The following is a 22,207-nucleotide window of genomic DNA, read 5'->3' as shown; positions in this document are numbered from 1 at the left end:
TTCTTGCATGATGTTTATAATTCAGTACTGGGTAGTTTATTATATGACCCGTACATATATTATTCAAATAGATGTATACATATCAAATATTAATCTATACACATTATAAAACAAAGTCCACAAAAGCTGCCCATTTGTATGTGATCTATTTTCTCTAAATCTACTGAACGGATTTTTATGAAATTTGGTATAGAGATAGTTTAAGACCCTGAGAAGGTTATAATCTACAGTTTATAGGCTGGGTTTTTATCTGAAACCGTAAAACTCCTTCATGCGGTTGAAGCCAACAGCAAAAGTTAGTCAAATATAAAAATTGTTGATAGCATAATTATTCATTATCAACTCAAAGTCAACATAAAACCATTAATTTCGAACGACGTAATACAGTCTTAATTAACGATGAGTCTGAAACAAATCAAATATTAACTAATCTTCTAAGTTACTTTCTACTATAATCTTTGTAACTATCAACAATAATTGCTTGTGCTGAGATATTTTTATTTGTCCGGGCAGTGACTACCGCGTACAAGATGTAAAACCTACTATAGTGACCCACGTAAGTGTCGCGTTCCGGGATCACTTTGTGTATATCTGGATTGTAACTATCCAGCATAATTGTGTTGACTGCCGAGGGATAACCATTGATCTTCAGAGGCCGGGATCAGCCTGTATTAGGATTACAACAGTCCAGCATAATTGTGTTGACTGCCGAGGGTTAACCATTGATCTTCAGTGGCCGGGATCAGCCTGTATTAGGATTACAACAGTCCAGCATAATTGTGTTGACTGCCGAGGGTTAACCATTGATCTTCAGTGGCCGGGATCAGCCTGTATTAGGATTACAACAGTCCAGCATAATTGTGTTGACTGCCGAGGGATAACCATTGATCTTCAGTTGCCGGGATCAGCCTGTATCAGGATTATAACAGTCCAGCATAATTGTGTCGACTGCCGAGGGATAATCATTGATCTTCACTATCTGGACTCCATTCCTCTTACTATCAGATCCAGTGGGATCACTTTGTCATGTCCGTATAAAGAAAATATCTTACCAAATACCACTGCTCCTTGAACAGAGGGTCTGGGAAGGCGGGCGCGCTGGACTGCCTCATAACATGTCGCGGCCTCCACTGATGGTCCCTTTTCGTCCTCCTCAGCTCTTTTTGCTGCATCACCCATCTCACCTGATAGCGTAACGTTAACATTAGTCATTTTTGGTTTTGCATTAAATAATTAACCTTAATGGCATATAATTAAAGACCAATATTTGACGTATTTAGTCTAGCCTAAACTAGGATTTGAACATGAGATCTTACGGCCGTCATCATGCAATATTTATTTATTTATATATATTACATTTATAGACATTACCATATAACGCCGTTGAGGTAGATATAGCATCGCTTTGAGGAAGTTACTTCGTAAGCTGATATTATATACAACTTGGAAACTGAAGTTGAACAAGGCTTCGATATAAATCAGAAATCCTCAGAAATTGACTAACCGGCTCATCTCCAAAGTAGATCGTATCAATAAGGCACGAATCAATTATTCAAAATCTCCCTAAGTCGGTCCTAAAGGAAAGCTTAAGGGATAATCTGAATGAATAATTTGATAGCTGATATCAATCATTGACATTTAGTCTTCTATAGCGTCCCGTATTTCCTGATTTCAAACATTGGTATATGTATATAATAAAATTGTAACTAGCCGATGTCTGTACATTATAGATATTGAAAAAACTAATAGAGGAGTCTTTATTAGAGCAACAGAAGCTAAATCAATTGTTTTTAGAATTTTTGTCTGTATGTTTGTACACGCATTATGCAAAAACTACAACATGGAGATGAATGCAATTTTCACCGATGTATTGCTAGAGGTCTAGGAAAATATAAAGCGGAGTTTTTATACCGGGAAATCTTTTCACGTAGGTTTCACGTTGCTATGAGCAAAGCTAGTTTGTAATATATAGATTTAGTAACAATTAATTTATTAGTAACAACAAAATGTATATACTGTTACATTACTGGTCATAACGATAATTTAAGACCAATCGAAAAAAGCAAATGTACAATAAAAAAATAAAAATGCTTTATTCATCACGTAGGCGAACATGGTTGCACTTATGATAAGTCAAGGTACATGAGAATATTTAATTATTACTTAATTAAATTAGCTTATATAAAAAGACAATTTATATTGAAAATAAAATAAATGAAAAATATACTTAGTAAACAAAGCAGCCAGCTCGGGCTGGCAGGGAAGAAAAAATAAAATGATGTATATATGTATTTTTGAATAAGCAATAAGGGAGAAACGCGTCGCGATCCTCACCGGTGAGGACAATAAAAGCCCTAACCTAGCTAACCTACCAGCCTTTCACTAACTACCTAAGCGATGACTACCCGAAGAAGAAAGGCAGAAAGAAACAATTGTCCATTCTTTTATAATATTGTTATTAAAGATATATTTTTTAATAAGTCTTTTCTATACAAAGTCTGATTAATTATATAAGCTAATACACGCACATCACCGTAAAAGTGCGGAGAAAATCCACATAAAAGTATTTAGCAATAACTAAAAGTTAACGAAAAAACAATAATACTAAAAAATTTATAAAAACTATGAAACAGTGTACAGCGTGCATACGCCTACATTTACAAACATAATATTTTCATTTCATATTTTGTCATAGATCTCGGTCAATATAATTTAGATTACAATTCCAATAACATAAGGTTTTTTGCTGAACAACAATGACATTTAAAGATCCAATAGGACTTTATTGTGGGTTATGGACTAATAATCTTGACCGACGACATGAGGATTTTTTTTAAATAGTGTTACCGCCATTTCCATTACCAATGCCATCTATATTTGGACAATTAATTGCGATAAAATCGTATTATATATACGATCGTTAACTTATATTGAGACAACGTAGTCACATAAGGTATTGAACAAAATTACATTGGAAACTCACCTGTGGATCATTTTTGAGTCTGTTCACGTAATCAACGCTCGCGTTCGGCGATCTCTTGCTGATTTGCGGGTGTGAAAACAAGTAGAAATGTTTCAAGTTTCCAATCTGTAAAGAAATATTCTATTAGTTTTTTGTTAGAAGTTTCCTACAGTTTTAGTACCTAGTTAGGTACATTACTTAAACTAATGCTTGTTTGTGTACATAAGAATATTATTTAAAATAGTAATTTACTTAAACTGGTATTTGTGTTAATAAAAATAACTGAAATATTTATAATTCTCTTTTTGAAATAATTATAATTTGAAATTCTGTCAATTACAATCTGTATAAGAAGCAAGCGCTTCACTGTATGGAATATTACTCATAATAAACAAAATTATACATTATTATATTATCAAGAGTGGCCTCTCTATAAACTAATTTGTCAATTTACGTAGTTCTGATCTGATAAATATCATAACCGAAAATCCGTAAACTTTTACCAAAGAAATTCATTTTATAAAAACATATTATAAAAATATTTTAGTCTTGTGTATATTCAAAATGAACTTAATGCGTTTGTTCTGAATATATTTGAAAATACAAAACGCTCTCTAACATAAAAGAGAGTGGTATAAAAGGAAAATGAAATGAAATAATTTTAACCATTACTTCACGCCGTGTCGACCAAAATGTACAGACGGTATAATCCTTTAGAGTACTTTGCCTGTGGTGTCAGGCCTGCGCCGGCTCGAAGAGAGCCATATAAATCAGTAAAACCTATTATTATTTCAATACACCACAGTAACGAAGTTAAATTTTTTGAAAAGGATCTCGACACAATATATAGGTACATGTATAAATGCGGTCAGCAAATCGTTCTAATAACTAGACATAAATTACAAAAGTGAAGCCGGCAGAAATTGGTTTATATGGACACTGCCACCGATAGCGATTTATAGCGCCACAGATACGATGCCAGCGTTATATATTAAAAAAAAACATTATATCCTATATAAGGAAATTACCGACAAAGAGCCTATGTGTTTACCTAGGACATGATCTACCCGTGTCCCAAATTTCATAATGTAAACATTCAAACATTTTCACAAACTTTCGCATTTATTATATGCGTAATACAAGAAGAGAGATATTATTCTGTAAAATAATTTCACGGAGACGGTGACATCTGGTAAAGCTGTATATACGGTAGAGCAACTGTGTAGCAAGTTTGTTCTTGGGCTTGAATAAGCTGGTTCGTCAGTGACGGTTACTATCAGGTAAGCAAATTGCTCCTCTTTTCATAAAAGTCATAAATAAAATTGTTTTTAACAGTATAATTCGTACAAGTCTATATCATAAGAGATAAATTTTGTAACTATTGATGTTGTTGATTAAAATTACAAATCAGGTTTTTCAACTGAATTCAAGTTTCAAGGTGTAGGGTAAGAGCTGTGCTGGACGAAGGAAAAAATCGTGGCTGAGAAACATCTGGAAATGGACCAATATCACATCCGCTGGACATCTGTTCCACCAGGCCAGTGACAAGGGGGAATACAAGAAGCTGACGGCCAACCTTCAACAATAGTATAATCATCATCTCAGCCACAGGAAGTCCACTACTCAACATAGGCCTCCCCCAAGGATCTCCACGTCGACCAGTTGGAAGCGGCCTGCATCCAGCGACTTCCTGCGACCTCAGCCAGGTCGTCCGTCCACCTTGTAGGCGGGCGTCCGACATTTCGCTTGCCTGTACGTGGCCTCCAATAGTATAATATCATAAGTTTACTTTCACAAAAACAAAATACATTATTACAAAGCAATTAGTAAACCCCCGTGGTAAGAATTAACTTGAATTTACTTTGTAATTGAAAACAATGAAGAGGTTCTGAAAATTATTTATTAATAAGAAGTTACATTATCCTTGTGGGTGTTGTATGCTATATATAACTTAATTATATACCTATATCTATATATATAAATTGGAATACCAATTTCCTTGGTCACGCCATCACGCGTGAACGGCTGGACCGATTTCACTATTTTTTTTCGTTGTGTTTGTTATTGTCAGGGGAAGGTTCTTATGAAAGAAAAAATTCAAAAAAATGCGCGCTGTAAATTCATAGTTAAGACGGGACAACGTCTTTTGGGTCAGCTAGTAAAACTTTTATACACGGAACGGAATATTACGTGGATGGAGTCGCAATCAAAGGCTTGTATATTATGATAATGGTAACTTTGTTTGGAACTTTGTACTCGTAAATTTTATATGAGTTTGAATACTTGTTATGTCAAATGTAGGCTTTGGTCAAGCTGTTATTCCGTTTCCGATACACACCTATAATTTATTGAATTAATAATGACAAAGAGAAATAAAAGGCCTCATTATTATAGAGTTAGTTGGCCTTGAGTTGGGCGTTCGATTTTCTTGTCGATAAAAAATACTAAATAAATATATCTGCAATTTAATGCATGGTATCTTTACGTATTATAGTATGTTATGATTTCAGTCATGAATAGTTTTGTTAATACAAAATACAAATACAAAAATATGTATGTCGTTAACAAATGTAGGTTACATTTCACTTAAATATATGAAGCCTCCTTTTAAGCAAAATATTATTGCTTGTGTAATACTTTGTTAGTTTATTATTTGAATAGGTTTGATTGATATTTTGTAATAGATTTTGAACGTGGACGTCGACGCCAGCGCCTTTATTTAAATAATTAGATAAAAAAATCCAATTATTACTTCTAACAAACATGCGAACATTTTCACACACTTTCGCATATAGAGTTAAGTATGATCGATTTTTTTTAAGAGCTCTAATGTTCCATTCATCTATTACTGTTGCCAGCCTAATGGGTTTCCAAATATTGTTTCTAGTCACATTCGTGCCATTACACAAATAATCCCTTCATTACGTGACGACCCTTGAACAAATAGTCTACAATCTACATCAAAGTAAAAGCTACCACGCAAAGCCTATATTCTACACTACCATTGGCTCGCATCTACACCCGTGTTCTATTCCTTAGATAAAAAAAATGTTTTCTAAGATAGAGTTTCTATTTAAGAGAATCAATTTTCTAATACCAACCAGACACAAAACAATAATACCTTCAGTTGTATATTACCTTGATAGAGCCGCTATGCATTTGTAATAAAAGAAGCTTTGATGAGTTAGGAACATAGAGTATTTGTATGCCTTAATTGATTTACATTTATTTTAGCCACTATAAATATAATATCAGCCCAGTATTATTACACTGTCCCACTGCTGGACATGGGCCTCCTCTACACCACGCTGGCTTAGTGTGGATCGGTATACTTCACACACCCTCAAATTTCCTATGAAGAAGTTCAGTTCCTCACGATGTTTTCCTTCACCGTTAAACAAGCGATAACTTACAAAGAAGACTTTTTACCAATAAACATCCAAGCATCAATATTATTTCGCATTTACATTAAAAAGCTATACGAAAAACAACGCGAGTAGTAAGTGTAATTGTGGTACGTTGTTGAACTAAGTTTCCGCACATGTTGCATGCAACATTGCACATCAATCCCAGCAAATAGACAACATCAAAGTACTCATGTGGACATTCACGACGCTATGCATCGCTATAAAGCGCGTATTGCGTGTGTGCGTCAGGCTGGCACAGGCCTGTGGCTTTTGATAGGAAGATTAATGATTATATTTATATCATTCGAAAGTACTCCTTTTCTAAAACAGGCAAGCTTTTGTAGGCGTACAAAACACTTTTTAATGGCTGGGTTACAACTAATACTAAAATGAAAAATCTTTAGAGTTATAGTCGATCGGGGACGAGTTAAAATAATTTAGATAGTGTGAAATGTTACAGTGCAATACCTAAAAAAGTGTTTTTTCTTTACCATTATAATAATATAATCCAATAATTCATAATTAATATTAAGTGAGTGCATAGTATTCATTAAATATTATTTACTATAGTGGATAATATTATTAACCGCTATTCTTAAATTACATGTATAAAAAAGGAAATACACGCGACTCATACAAATACACCATCGAAAGCCGACCAGCATGACGTACATTGCGTTCGAGCGAGATTTCAATTATCCATAGCTTTGTTCCACCCCTCCCATACCGCCGTCATATCCACAATCTCGATGAATATTTTCACTCATTTGCGGCGTATTTAATTAATTTCAAAGCGCTTAGATATTCAATGTGGATTCTATTTGAGAAACCATTTAACACGAGGCGGTGTGATTGTGATTCCTGCACGCTCTGTAAGCACGTTAATGAGCCTCATTTGTTTCTTTTGTTGATGTGTAATTGAAAGTGTATATCAATTACAGTTGTTTGAATGTTTAAATTAGTGTTTTAAGGGTGCGAATTAATTTGTTTGGTATTCTTAGGTAGAATGATATTTATTGTCCATCATTCCTCGCTGTAAAGGTGAAAGATTTTTTTGTAAAATATAATAAATGACTAAGAATTAAAACATAAGAATTTCTATATATGTAATATCTGCCAACCCGCATTAGGTCAACGTAGTGTAGATATTAAGGAATAAACTTAGTATAGAATAAGCCCGTGTATACAGGACTGATCGTACCGTAACCATAATGTGGCGAGATGTGAAACGTGTCACGGACCTCCGGCTTCAGGGGACGCCAAAATATTGTTAAACGCCCCGTTTTTTGGATATTGATCCTAAAAATGGTAGCCGGTAAAAATCTACATCAAAGGTATATACATATTTTTCATGTTAGAAGGGCCCCATTCAATTAATTCACCACAGATCCTTCACCGATGTATTTACTTTATTGAGGACTGGTATTATTATGTACAATTTATAGCATATGATTATGTGTCGGCATGTTAGAACTAAGTAATATGAAAAAGTATCAGAGAAGGTTGAATCCGGTGTCACGTTGTAGGATGCTGATAAATGGGAGCTACAATAAATGTTTGACAATCAGCTCAATTGATGGAATGTCTGTCTATATTTACGTATTACGTATTAAATTAACTAACGAATAACCCTGGCTTTGTATGGTACATAATTATTTTTAACCAAATGGCTCCTGGTCGTCCAATCTCTACCAAACTCCACACGATCACCCAAACACATACATACATATATAGCATCACGCCTCTCCCATAGGGGTAGGCAGAGACTATGGATTTTTAAGCCATTGCATGATTTTGGCATACGTTTTCGCTTCCTCCACCTTCATCAATCGTTTCATGGCCGGTTCAGAATACTTTTAGCCTGGCCTTTACTAAAAATGTCAGAAAGCCCACATTTAAAGATTCGGTGCGGTTGACCCCTACCGGCTCTTCCATCCACATTCGCCTTATATATACATATTATTTATTTATTTTTGCTTCAAATGACATGTCGTGCTTGCCTTTCGCCTGATGGTAAGCGATACGACCGTCCATAAACACCATCCAACACCTTGAATTACAATATCTATATATATAAAAGTAAGTGGTATTTGTTACACTATTTATGGTGGAGAGGTAGCTTAGAACCAGGAGACGGACATAGGATACTTTTTATCCCGTTCCCACGGGAACGGGCCGTGACATAAGGCGTGGTATAAGAAAGCAAAATTTGGTATGGAGATAGTATAAGATCCTGGGAAGGTTATAGGCTACTATCCCGGGAAAATATATAGTGGGACATTTATCCCGGAAAACTCCTTCACGCGGGCGAAGCCGCGAGCAAAAGCTAGTATATTATATATCCTCTTTGTCAGACTCCTATCACTCATGGTATTCAAATGCCTAAACAACCCTACCACCCAACTAATCTGAAGATTACCTAAACATTTCATTGAAAACGCTCCGGCAGTATCGGAATTCATAGGAAACATACATACATGTATATTTTATACATACAGAATATAAAAAGTTTGTGTGTTTGATAACAAAGATTATATTCTACAATACCAGTTATGGATATATTTCCATACGACCTCGTTTCAAGAAATAACTAAGATCGATACACATGTCTCGAGTAATACTGAATTCTTTACGCTGTACAATTACGAGCACGTAACATGGACGTGTTCATTAGGCATTGGACTGAACTATATTTACTTTTGTTTTCATTACCTTACATACATTACATACTTACATTACCTTACCATCAGGCGATCGGCAAGCTCCTCTCGTCATTCATAGTAATAAAAAAAATATATAAATCCTGAAGAATATATTTTTTGTCACGAACTTTAATTGTAATTGTACCTTAACACATTAATCAAGAAGACTAAATTTAAACTTCAACAAAATTTTGAAAATCAATATTCTTTTCATAATATATACATCTTTATTCTCATCATAATATCCTTATTTCCGAAAGGCTAAATTCCTATCTAAAACCAAGTGCAACCAAGGCACCCGACCTGGGTTTCGAACCTAAGACCTCAGAGTGGTGGTCATACTGCGCACTCATCACAACTACGCCATTGAGGCAGACATAATAAAGCAGTTAAAAACCATCAGCATTTAAGCTAGTAGCGCCATCTGTCTCACAGTGATATAAATTATGATGAAACTTAACGGAGGGTACGCCTATTCTTTCGGACCTTTACATTATATTTGCATTTGGGCAAATGAGCGGTTTTCGTAATGAATTTAAGGGCGCCGCGCGTCTTCGTAATCAAATGATTTTTATCTTTTAGGGGACAAGGTAAAACCTTTAGAGAAAGCTGATTTTTATAGAGACGTCTGTTTCATATCGTAGATTGTGGGGAGAATTTTAAATTTCAAGGGTGTTATATTATTTATTATTTTCCTTATATGCTAATTAAATGCTAATAACTTCATCGAATATATTTACATTTTTATTGCTGCTTGAAGTGATAACTGACGATGAGAGCCAAAGGTTGTGGATACGTACCTTTAAAAGGGAATAGGTAGTAATTTTGTAGTAATGCCATATTCGTACTAGTTCATTCCTATTGTAGGCAAAATGACCGTATTGTTTACAGTAATGACATATTTGTACAAATACAATTAGTTCATTCCTACCATAGGTATATTGACCTATCGTGAGACATAAAAAAAATCATATTTAAAATTTTCGTATTTATTCCAATAGAAGAGAGAAGAGTGAAGTGAGGGAAACGTAGACATTATTTATGTTTGTTAAAATGTTGCACACATCTGTCACAAATGTAAGGACTATAGAAGATATGATTGTAAAGTTCATATGTTTGTGTGCATTTTTGGTATTCCTAAATAAATAAATATTCCTGACACGCTGTTACATAATATCATCCCGGTATTATTGTTAATGCTTTATACATATTTTTTTAGTTATTTTATTCTTAGATGTTGTATTATTTGTAATTTGCATTTCATGTAATATTTAAAACTAAAATTAATTAATATTTTACTAAATACAATATTTTATTTACACACAGCAAAGGACACATTATACCCCAAACACAGTGAAATAGTATTTCAAATTACAGAAAAACTTATACGTATTTTTGAGAAAAATCTGGAATTTTCATGCGTCACTGGATATAAGAGCTGTTGAGCCGTTGAGCCCGGCCGTTGTCAAACGACAAAAACTAAGCCCGAAACACTTACAAAGGTTAAAAGACGGAATAAAAGAATTTCCTTCATTACTTAGTACTCTTAACTTACCAATTGTGATTTGCAATCTAGTAGTACAATTTTTCTGAGATATAAAACCCGCCATAGAGGCCTACGTAAGTCATGTTCCAGGATCAGTCTGTAAATATCCGATTCAAGGCCGGCATAATTGTGTCGACTGGTGAGAAATATCTTTCATCAGTATCTGGACCTCACTGCATACATCAAGGGCTGTGGGGTTACTTCGCCGTAACCTTTAAAAATCTAATGGTAGGTATAATATGCGAGAGCAAGGCTGGGTATGTACCACCGTATTGTCTATTTCTGCTATGCAACATTCTGCTAGCACTAATGGGTGGTTTGACGGATATGAAAGAAGAAAAAACAAATAGAAGATTTATTATTGCACACAAACAATATAAGTAGCATATAGTAACAAAAGAAGAACAAAAACATAAAACTAGAAATATTAATCCTACCTATTGTGCCAAAAATGGGAACTCTCATATACTATATAGCTGAATGAGGAATATTATATACTGTAATTAGTGGACATTGCGACAAATCGAATGTGTCAAATTAATTAGCAATAAAATGCGATGCAATGCTATGTCATTTAAAGTGCTGCTATAGGTAGTCACCTTGCCATCAAGCGAGCAAAAAAAAATAATCAAATTGCTCGCCTATGGTGAACCAAACCATGAACAAAATTTACAATATCACTAATTCCTTTATCGTTGTATTCCACGGTTCAGAGTAATCAATCAAATTTCACTGTAGGCGAGCTTTTTTTGCAGTCCGGTATACGCTCACCGTCATTACGTGAATTGCCTGAAAAAGCTCATTATTTCTGAAATGAACTTGTTCATTAACCGTGCCAGATTCACGGTGCTTGGCGTTAAAGGCACGTTTATTTTTTATATATCTTTGTGCTTTAATAACGATACCTGTAATGCAATCAGGATAAATGAACTTTCAGTAATATTGGTTAACGAGGGATAACGAACGTCAAGAGATAATTGCATTTACCCCATAGTCTAAGAATGATATCTATTAGTACTTGAATATATAATAAAGCCTGTTTTTACACTTTTGTCTTCATGTAAAAGAATAATAGAAAATTATTATTTTAGGAGACCTAAAATCATTATATTTTGTTCCTTTCCTTTAGACCCTGCTTGTAAGAACAATATATACATGACCCGCATCTTTAGAACCAAAGTGACCTCAAAATAGACAACATGTGGGAAACGAATAAAAATATTAGAAAACAATATAAGAGGTAGTTGATTGAGCTGTCGTCAAAAGTGAGAATTTTAGTTTCTATTCTATAATTTTGTCTTTTTCTCGACATAGGCTTACAGATCATCGTTTGAAAGGTCGTTTTTTAACAAAAAAATATATAAATTATGAGTTAGGTCAGTTCAATTCTAAGGATGCGATATCATATAAGGTTACTTCTCTGACTACAGAACTGAACAGCTTGTTATCCTCTTGACAATTTGTTGAATGCTAACATTATTGACTTGCTTTGTTTGTTGTAACAAGACCTTTAGACACAGAGAACAAAATAAATCATATCCGAGTCGGTCTTGCATGTCTCAATTCTGCGAAATGACAAGCTTACGGTCGTGGATTTGCCTGCGGAAAAGTCCTTTTGGGATAAAAGCAATGCTCTGGAGCATACGTGGATAATGGTGGTCTATTGGTAAAAGAAACTTAACATTGGAGTTCTAGGAACAAGATAAGTGCGTCCAAATAGAATCTTCAGCTTTATAATGTTACTAGTTCTTGCTGGCGGCTTCGCCCGCGTGAAGTAGTTTTCCAGGATAAAGTTCCGCTATATATTTTCCCGGAATAGAAAGTAATATATAATCTTCCCGGTATCTCAAACGATCTCCACAAAAAAAATCATAGAAATCAGTTTCATAGATTTTGAAAAAATCGATAACATACACATACGTATACGATATAATAAGCGGCGATAGCCTAGCTGGGTGTGGAACGGACTGCCGAGACGAATGTCCGCAGGTTCAAATACCAAGGGCACACACCTCTGACTTTTCTAAAAAATCATGTATGTATTCTTTGTGAATTTATCGTTCGCTTTAACGGTGAAGGAAAACATCGTGAGGAAACCTGCACATCTGAGAAGTTCTCTATAAGAATTTCGAAGGTGTGTGAAGTCTACCAATCCGCACTAGGCCAGCGTGGTAGGCTAAGGCCTATTCCCTCTCAGTAGTAGAGGAGGCCCGTGCTCAGCAGTGGGCAAGTATATAATACAGGGCTGATATTATTATATTATTATACGATATTTGCCTATATTACAGGAGTAAATTCATGGATGAATAATGTTTTTTTGCAAAGGTCTGAGGAATATCGAATGTATCAACATTTCTCCGAGTCTATATCCCTCCTACGTGATAAGAAAGGTCAAGCTTGTCATATCGGGTACAAACGGACCTGCAGCTAAAATATTTCATGGAATCCAAAAAATCATAAAACATTCCGCCGTCAGGATACGAACGAATCTTTCCACTTCATGGCATATATAGAAAAGAAAGAGAGAGAAAGGTTTGATTATTGGCACAAAATGCGGTTATAAAAAATAAAGTATTTTTTAAAGCAATTAAATTGATTTGCCAACAATGGGCTCATTCAGCTTAATACTGCTGCAATACAGCGGCGCTGGTCTTCAATGAGAAGCCCGAGTGTCGCACCGATGTCCAGTCCGTATACGAACTGAAAGTATAAATAAGCATATTACAAATACAGTACGTATAGTCAAACAATAAATACATTATTAATTATGATTAACAAATCTTAATCAGAACATTTCTTGGTCCATTTAATTTATTTCATTGAACAACTGGTACAAAGTTCTGTGCAGAATTCTCAGATCTAGTTAAAGTTTGACGTCTAGGTAAAACGTATCTGGCTGTACTTGTTCCGGGGATTGTTTGAGGCGTTCGCGTGAAGATGTTGCTGTTAAATGAGTTAAATGGTACCAATTTGGGTTTATTTAATTAAATCATATTTTCAAATTGCCACCTACATCTCTGAAAGGGTGGCAGAAGCTTGACTGACACATATTTCCGATGATATATTTTTTTATATACAGGCCAGTTAAAGTGCCTCGACTTCACCTGATGGTATTTGGAGTTGGGTACGCATAGAATGTCGACACAATTATGCCGGCCTGTTTAGAACTGGATATACACAGGCTGATCCTGGAACGCAACACACTTGAGCCGCTATGTTGGGTTTTCTATCTTGCATTGGTCGTTATCCGAACGGACACACGACAAGGAATACCCTATCAAGTACTAATAATCAAGAAGTACCATATCAAGTACTAGCTAACAGACGACTCAGGTATTTTCGAATTAAACCACACATAAAAATATTTGTTACTTAATCTGGGAATCGAATTCACAAATCCAAAGATTCTGTCACTTGACCAATAACACGTTATATTGATAAAGCTATACATTAAGCATACATCACAACACATCACGAGGAAGGCCGAGAAATCAAATATTCCTGTCCAACTTCCTTATCAAGTGGATGTCATCTGAATTGTCATAAATTGTCACCGAACTTTAGGCGCTTGTAAGTAATTCGCTACTTACGAACTGTAGGGAAACTTTTTTTATCCTCATCCGGGCGTCGGGACGTATCGTGGTTATTTTAACAAATCATAGTTGCCCTTGTCTCTTTTGCTATGATGTAGATATGCACGAAAGTAAGATTGATTACTGTTGTATCTTTGATTGACTGGGGGGCGTAGTTGTATTGCATGGACTACCGCTCAGAGGTCTAGGGTTCGAATCTCGGGTCAGGCTATATTACATTGTATACTTCTGTTTAGTGTCAGCCCGTAGTCTAGAATTTGTACCCGATAGACAATAGATACGACGAGAAAATAATACCAATATAAATTAATACTCCCACGAGATGGACCGACGACCTGGTGAGGGTCGCCGGAGTCCGATGGATGAGTGAGGCTCAGAACCGGTCCCTGTGGCGCTCAATGGGGGGACCTGTGTCCAGGCAATCACATCATTGGACGGAACACGCTGGAGAAAAGTGGGTACACCAATGGCTCCACTACGCTTTCGAGGATAAAAGGCGTGAGTACTGAGTATGTTCGTGTGTGTGTTTTCACGTGTGTGTACAAGTGCAATTATAGAACCTAAAATAACCCGTAATTATGTAACGAAGTCCAGATCCTTTAATGAGAGTACTGTATAACTAATGCTGTCTCCAATTATCATTATCCACGGGATTTCAATCAGATAGTTCAGTCTCTGCTACGCTTTAAACTGATTATGCCCCATCAACGTTCATTCAGTGCATTCTCCGTGCATTCATTCGGTTCATTTTAATAAGTCTCTGTCTGCCATATTCTAGTGATTTCGAAGTAAATAACAGCTGATTCGAACCATTAAAACGTTTAAGTTACGTTTAGAGGCAAATCTAAGAATTTGGTCCAGGGAAGAGAAAATTGAATATTTAATCCCAATAATTGTACATACAGCTTAAGCATACCAAATCCAAGGGTCCAGCTGGCCTCCCCTGAACGACTCCACACTTTCTCCTGGGTACGTCTATGCCCATGTTATTGTGAAACATTAAGAAACCTTCAGATTGCAACGTGTTCCGCAATATCATCTAGTCAATAAAACGCAGTAGGCTTGACCCTTCCCGCATTATTAGCATCTCTGCTTACCCCTTCGAAGATAAAGGCGTGATGTCAGTTTTTTTTTAATACGAAGCCTTCCATTTCGCTTATACATTAAAGTCAAAGTTTTATCTCTTATATAAAATATTCGTAGATACATATTTGATTTTAATGTAATTTAGTTATACTAACTTGTTTTGACATATCATAATTACAACTCTATTCGCTTACGTAATAAAGGAATATTTTTATATAAAGCAATAAAAAACACTAGCATTATACTTCAGTACATAGAATAAAAAGACCACAATATTGTCATAAAGGTTTTATTACGAGAAGCAGAACAATGCACTTTAAAAGAAACAGTTTAACGTTTATTTTTGCCACTTTATTAATCCAGTAAGCGAAAAACTAAAGCGTATGAAACGGTGACATTGGGAAGGCTTGACTGTTTCTCTATTGTGTGCTGTATCAAACATTTTATATTTTACTGTTTGTCGCAGTGCCCGTGTAGAAACTTTCCGGACACGAAAGTATTGCATACTTTTCTGGTAAAAACATTGTCTAATTATCTAGGATATGTGTACGACTAAGTGTGCTGCTGTGGGCCATATTTGACTCAAGTCCGATCAGCAATTTCCCTTGCCGCGCGACAGATGCACTGCAACCGCTTGACCAATTTGAAGGTGCTCTAACATCTTCACAAACTTTCGTATTCCTATTCAACTATTGATCCCGAGACACGTGTCTGTGACAAACATGTTAAAAAAACATAAAAGTGTAAGTTTGGTTAAAACAAGTATTGCGCAAACTGGAAATCGAATCCAGGACCTCCCAATACACGCTTCCACAATCCAAAACGGCAACGTATAAAACTTCATCTAAATTACAATATCCAGTCTTATTTACTATCTAAACCGTACAAGTGAATTATTAAATCGCTCGTAGTTCCCACATTAATTCCCCAGAGATTGGATTTAGTGTTTTTGTAGGAGATAAACAGAATCCCTGAATAATAAATACTTCGAGATTAGTTGAAATAAAGAACTGCGAGCTTGAATTACTTTTTTTATATCTTTGTGAATTTACCACTGGTGATATCCGTAAAACTATAGCTGAACAGATTTTGATGCAGATTTCGCTATTTCAGTGAAACTCTATTAAATATAAAGGCTATGATAATCAAGAAATATGACGGAGAGGAATTGAATACGGCAAATAAATGAAATAATAAGTGATCACCAAAATTGTTATTCTGGGATTCGAACTTTAAAATGATTGAACCTAACCAAACCGCATTGTATGTTTTCCAAAACCGGGGATATAATTTGACCTTAAACATTGGATGAAATCAAACAGGTAAAATGCTCCTCAACGAGGCATAAAAATATCGATCTTTGGATGATCATCAAACAGCAAACTTGCTCTTCATTACGACGTAAAAAATATCATTACTTCAGAACAACACAATAGTCAGTCATTAATATCTCAAAAGGAGACCCGTAAAAATTGATTTAATTATAATTTATAACTCTCTAAAGATGGATCTCGTAAATCAAAGATTTGACTTTGTCAAACATAATCAAACTTTCATGCATTTAAATATTCCATTACATTTTTTTATTTACATTCCCTCAATTTCTATTGAGTGTATATTTAAAATCATTCGACAGAGATTTTTAAAGTCTATCGACGACGAACTAACACAAAAAAGTTAAATTATAAAATAACCATAAATAACGTTCTGTTGAATTTAAATTTCTTTAACGTCTAAAATCCGAAAGATATATTAATTTCCGCCAGCTCGAGTATCTCGAAGCCTTTCCTCTGAAAAAACTCCTGAAAATAAATTCGTTGAATTAATCTACAGATTAATCTGTGGTTAGCTGCTCTTCGGCTCGTTAACTTCGATTCTTGCGCTTCTTTAATCAAATATCAGCGGCTTAAGTCTTTTATCTGAGAGTAGGATATTGATGATAATGTATATACTACGTATCATGGCTGTATTTGTTTTTACTGCCTAGAAGGAGTACGTATTGTTGTACACATATACACCTTTTACCCAAAAGGGTAGATAGTTGTCTTTTGGTTTGGATATTAAAAATTCTCGGTATTGTAAGACATATTAACTTATGTTTATGGGTGATGAATTAAGATCAATGGTGTATTAACATTATCGTGTGAATGTATGGCAGACATAACTTTTTTGTAGTAAAAAGATTTTAGTTAAGAGGATAAAGCTTGAGTGAATTAAAATCGCCGACAACATAGAGAAAAGTGTAGGCTGACTGAATACCGTGTAAATACAGCTCTAGAAACAAAGAAGAGAAAGAAAATATTTTATATATTATATATTGGTTGGTTATTATATAATATATTATATCGGATATAATATAGAGAAAAATTCAGTTACTGTTTCTTAATATAGCACCGTACTCAATTTGGAGTATACACACATCTTACCCTTAAAAAACGATTCAATTACAAATGGACAAATTTTGAACAATTACTAAAAGTAGTAAACATAACGCCCATTTAACAACTTTCTATATTTATTTTTACTGTGTCTATATAGCATAATAAATAAGATAAATACAGACATACATATATAATAAAAAAGCAAGATAATACTCATACATAAGGAAAGTTTCCATAAGTTGGAAATGTCATGACCTAGAAAAATAAAGTTTTGCACACAAAAACTGTATTTACGAATACATGCAATTAGGCTAAAAGCCTATCGCGATCGGAGTTAAACACTCCGAGCGGGGAATTTACGGAAACATTTGCATCTGGCTTTGTCTAAAAATATATTTTTTTAAGATGTTTAAAATAAAACATTACGCTAAAATTATCTATTAACATCTTTGGGAAGTACGGATCTTTTTCACGCCTTTACAATTTTGTGTTGAAAAATTTTTTTAACCTCGTTTTAAAATTTTTTCAAATAAAATAATAAGCTAAAATATCAATTAACATCTTTGGGAACACGAGTACGATTTTTTTTCACCTGCCCCTACATTACTCCAATGTGGGGTTAACGCAAATAATAGTTCAATTACGGTGTAGAAATGATCTGACAGGATTTACTACTTCATGCCTGAATCAAACTTCAAGGGATCAAGTCTGAACGTACCACTCGCTAGATTATACATAAATGCTTGAATATGACTACTAACGCCATCTGTTACGTGTAAACAACACTTCATAATAAATTCTAAACAACTCAGTTATGTATAGCAATAAGATGAAATTTTGTAAGTTCATAACAGATAAATAATATCTGTAGGCGACGGGACGGCATAATTCTGGCGACTGTCGAGAAAAGCAACGTTAATTTTGTTACTATCATTTATATTTGACTACAGTAAAGTGTAAAAATTGTATCAAAAAACAATCATCAGTTTTATGTATGTTTGGTCGTTATATGGGTTTCGTAGTTTTATGTAGTTGATTTTTTATATCGTAAAACGAAAGGCATTCTGCATGTAAATAATTCGTTGTCACATTTATACCATAAAACATATATTTTTCTTTGGAAAAAAATTGTCAGTTGAACAAATATGTAACTGACAATACAAACATGTTTCGTACACCTCTAAAAACCGCGAACAAAAAATAAATTAATATCAAATGCAAACAATTTTAGAGAAGAAAGCTTATGTTTCATAAAAAAAAATTCTTAAAGTATTGAACCCATAAATGTGTCTTTATTGAATATTCGCGTGATCGAGAATAATAATCATGAAACCAAGTACTATTGAATAATGTGTTAGAACATTGTGCCATATAAAAAACCTTTACTAAAAATTCTCAGAAAATCGTTAGGGTTAATAAAAATTAAAAAAAAAAACGTATTTCCCGTTTCAAACAGGCCGTCATAATTGTGCCGACTGGCGAGGGAGGCGTAATCAGCCCTCGTTAGTTGACACTCTATTTAGACCCACTCCAATTACTATCAGGTGCAGTACGGTTACTGTGCCATGCACAAAAAACGTATATTCTTCAATATACATAAAATATAGCTTATATAGATACATAAATATAATACAATATATAGTTAGATTCTATAATATATAAAATCAAAAGGGTAAATTATAATATTATTTAAACACGAAACCGATTATGATTTAATCTTCTAAGAAATAAAAGATCTTAAACCTGTGTGATGTCGTGGACAACTCCAAATCAAATTTCTGGTGATGTGTTCTGTTTATGGCCACTAGAAAGTTTTTCAATGATTTTACTAACTTGGTTATTTTATCACTGGGGTTTATAATATGATAGCGATAATAAATATTACTGTGAAAAAAAATGTCGTCGAATTTATAACCTCCTCCTTTTTGAAATTCGGTTATAAACGAATAAAAACAAAAAAATATAAATTTCCATTTTATATTTGGCGAAAAACATAATTTAAAATGCGTAGTTGACTGAGTAACAGTGTATTTGTGCTATAATACTAAGATCGTGGGTTCAATATCTCGATTGAAAAACCAAAATAACATGATAGGAAAACATTTTTACATTTAAAACATACGTGGGTTACTTAAACTGAATTCATAATACGGCTATAAAGGTACATCACAGCCGCTTTCTCGAGCTGATATAATAATAATACGCCATGTTTTCGTCTACATCCATTTTCCTATTCTGTCGTTGTTGGAGGAAAACTCGAGCTATCAATTATTCTTGCGATCCCGTGACATTAATGTATATTTCCTTATACGGCAATTAATACAGGTTTCAATTATATATCTAAATCCCCGAGGTATACTCGTGGTTTGGATTAAATATAACAGAAATGGCAAGAAATCTGCTGTCATATTTAATTAGCGCTTAGGACCATGAACTATGAAGAGAATTTGCCTTAACTATTTATGAAATTTAATATTTAATGGGACAAAGTGTACCTTATTGTATGATAATTAAGGTCTTGGTTTATCTTCGTGCCAACTAAATTTAGGTGTTCGTGTATTTAGTTATAACCAATCTAAACATCACTATAGTTCATAGATTTGTAGCAAGTATTATTCTTAATACGAATCGTCCTACAGAATTGAAGCCAGCTAAATGACAGACCGTAAGGAACCGTCGTATTCACATAATACGGGTTAATACGTGGAAAAAAGGATGAGTTCCGAAATGTCAAGGATTTACTTGTATAAAATTTATTAGATTTTCACGTATTTCAACTTTATGACTTATTATTATAAAGGTAACGTTTAATTTTGAACGACAGATTTCACTCTAATTCTACTAACAGGAAAAAAAATTTCTCTGAGTGTTGTAAAGTGCTTCTTAATCTAGGAACGGGATAATGTGCAAAATCGCTAGTAAATGCTAATGTTGTAAATTTAGATATCAGAAATAAGATGCTAATCTTCAACAAACAACACCCTGTAAACGTATAAGTGTTAGCAACAATCGTTCACGAACTTTATTCATCTTTAGTCGTGTCTTTTATAGTTCAAATACAAGCAAATGCGTAATTTAACAAATAGAAATTTAATGAGCATTTAAAGTCATCTGGATCTGAAAAATCAAAATTTCAGAATGGATATCTTAACAGTACAATGAGAGACCAAAATAGAATGAAATAGTTCGATGTCTCATTTTAGTATCGATATGAATGAAACGCTTCTTTCTTTAGAATGACAAGTTTCATTAGAACTCATCACTGGACAGTCAAGTGGTAAAGGTAATTTATTTGCAATTCTATTAGAGAGCGCGACGGTCTAATGTCCGCATTCTTAGTAGAAACACGGAATAAATAAGATCTTCCTTAATTCTCAAACAAACATAGACTTTCAATGAAGGATATTTGGGTACTGTGACTTTCTTACCTCGCCGTGGTTGACGAAGCCATGCTTATGGGCTATGTCGTGGGCTCTCTCCGGCCCATCCGGAACATATACCGCGAACTGCCGATGGTATAACAACACACACGGCTCAAGCACTGTCAACAGCACCAACACAAGTGCAAACATCACGCATTTCACATTACTACCTAACGTGGACTTCCATCTGCGTTTATGAACCTGACGTACGCAGATCTGATCGCGGTTCCGCCGGAGACCAGGCGACGTCCGTCCTAACCGATGTCTCCGGTAAGACTGACTCCAGATGAGTGGTGTTTAGGGCCTGTTTCAGTTTGCGCACGCGTGAAAGTTGGCGCCTTTTCTTCACTGTAGTTGCGATCGGCAACCGTATTGTACTCGGCGGCAATCAACTTGAATGCGTAATTGGATTGCACCGATGTTAACGTATTGTTATTTTTAATAAGTGTATTTTCGACGTGTTCTTTTTGTTCACGATTTTAATTGATTTTTAGACCGTTCATAGGATATACAAAAGAAAGTGATTGACAATAACAAATAACATATTTTGGTATATTAACTATCACTGTATATCGTACCTATTTGCCAAAACCCAGAGTACATTTTAGAATAAAACTTGCCCTACAGAGTTCCATCTGCCTTCCTCCCCTTGGCGAGTTGTTTGAGTTACAGTGAGCAAGTTTCCACACGATAAGCCGACTAAGTTCAAAAGACAACTGACAGAAAGTGGATAAGGCAAACTTACTATATCTACATGACGAGGCAGACTTATAATACGACCTATATAATATAATTAGCCGCTTGGTAGCATCGTTGTAGGCAATGTATTTGTTTTATTGCTTTAAATGACGAGACGAGCTTTCCGTTCGCCTGATGGTAAGCGATATGACCGCCCATAAATAGTAGAAACACCATCCAACACCTTGAATAACAAAGTATTGTTTGGTATTCCACTGCGCTCGCCATCCTGAGACATGACATGTTAAGTCTTATTATGTCCACTAGTTACACTGGTTACAATGTCCTTCAAAGCTGAACACAACAGTGACTACACACTGCTGCTAGGCGGCAGAAATAGACATTGTGGTGGTACCTACCCAGGCGGACT

The 22,207-nt window shown here is 34.7% G+C and overlaps 1 protein-coding gene across 1 annotated transcript in view; it reads right to left on the bottom strand.

The window, feature by feature from the left end:
* LOC115442759 (furin-like protease 2) overlaps positions 1-21,348 on the bottom strand; it is a 35,965-nt gene extending 14,617 nt beyond the window's left edge. Inside the window, exons 1-3 of the mRNA XM_030167911.2 lie at positions 21,106-21,348; positions 2,984-3,088; positions 1,053-1,184 (exon numbers count right to left, since the gene is read on the bottom strand). Of these exons, the coding sequence (XP_030023771.1) occupies positions 1,053-1,184; positions 2,984-3,088; positions 21,106-21,249 (381 nt within the window). The 5' untranslated portion in view covers positions 21,250-21,348. The remainder of the gene's footprint in view (positions 1-1,052; positions 1,185-2,983; positions 3,089-21,105) is intronic.
* Between the last annotated feature and the right edge of the window lie 859 nt (positions 21,349-22,207).

Source organism: Manduca sexta, chromosome 8 (genome assembly GCF_014839805.1).
Source record: "Manduca sexta isolate Smith_Timp_Sample1 chromosome 8, JHU_Msex_v1.0, whole genome shotgun sequence".
Taxonomy (NCBI): domain Eukaryota; kingdom Metazoa; phylum Arthropoda; class Insecta; order Lepidoptera; family Sphingidae; genus Manduca; species Manduca sexta.
The sequence above is the reverse complement of the archived record's forward strand: the minus strand, read 5'-3'. Positions and strand labels throughout refer to the sequence as shown.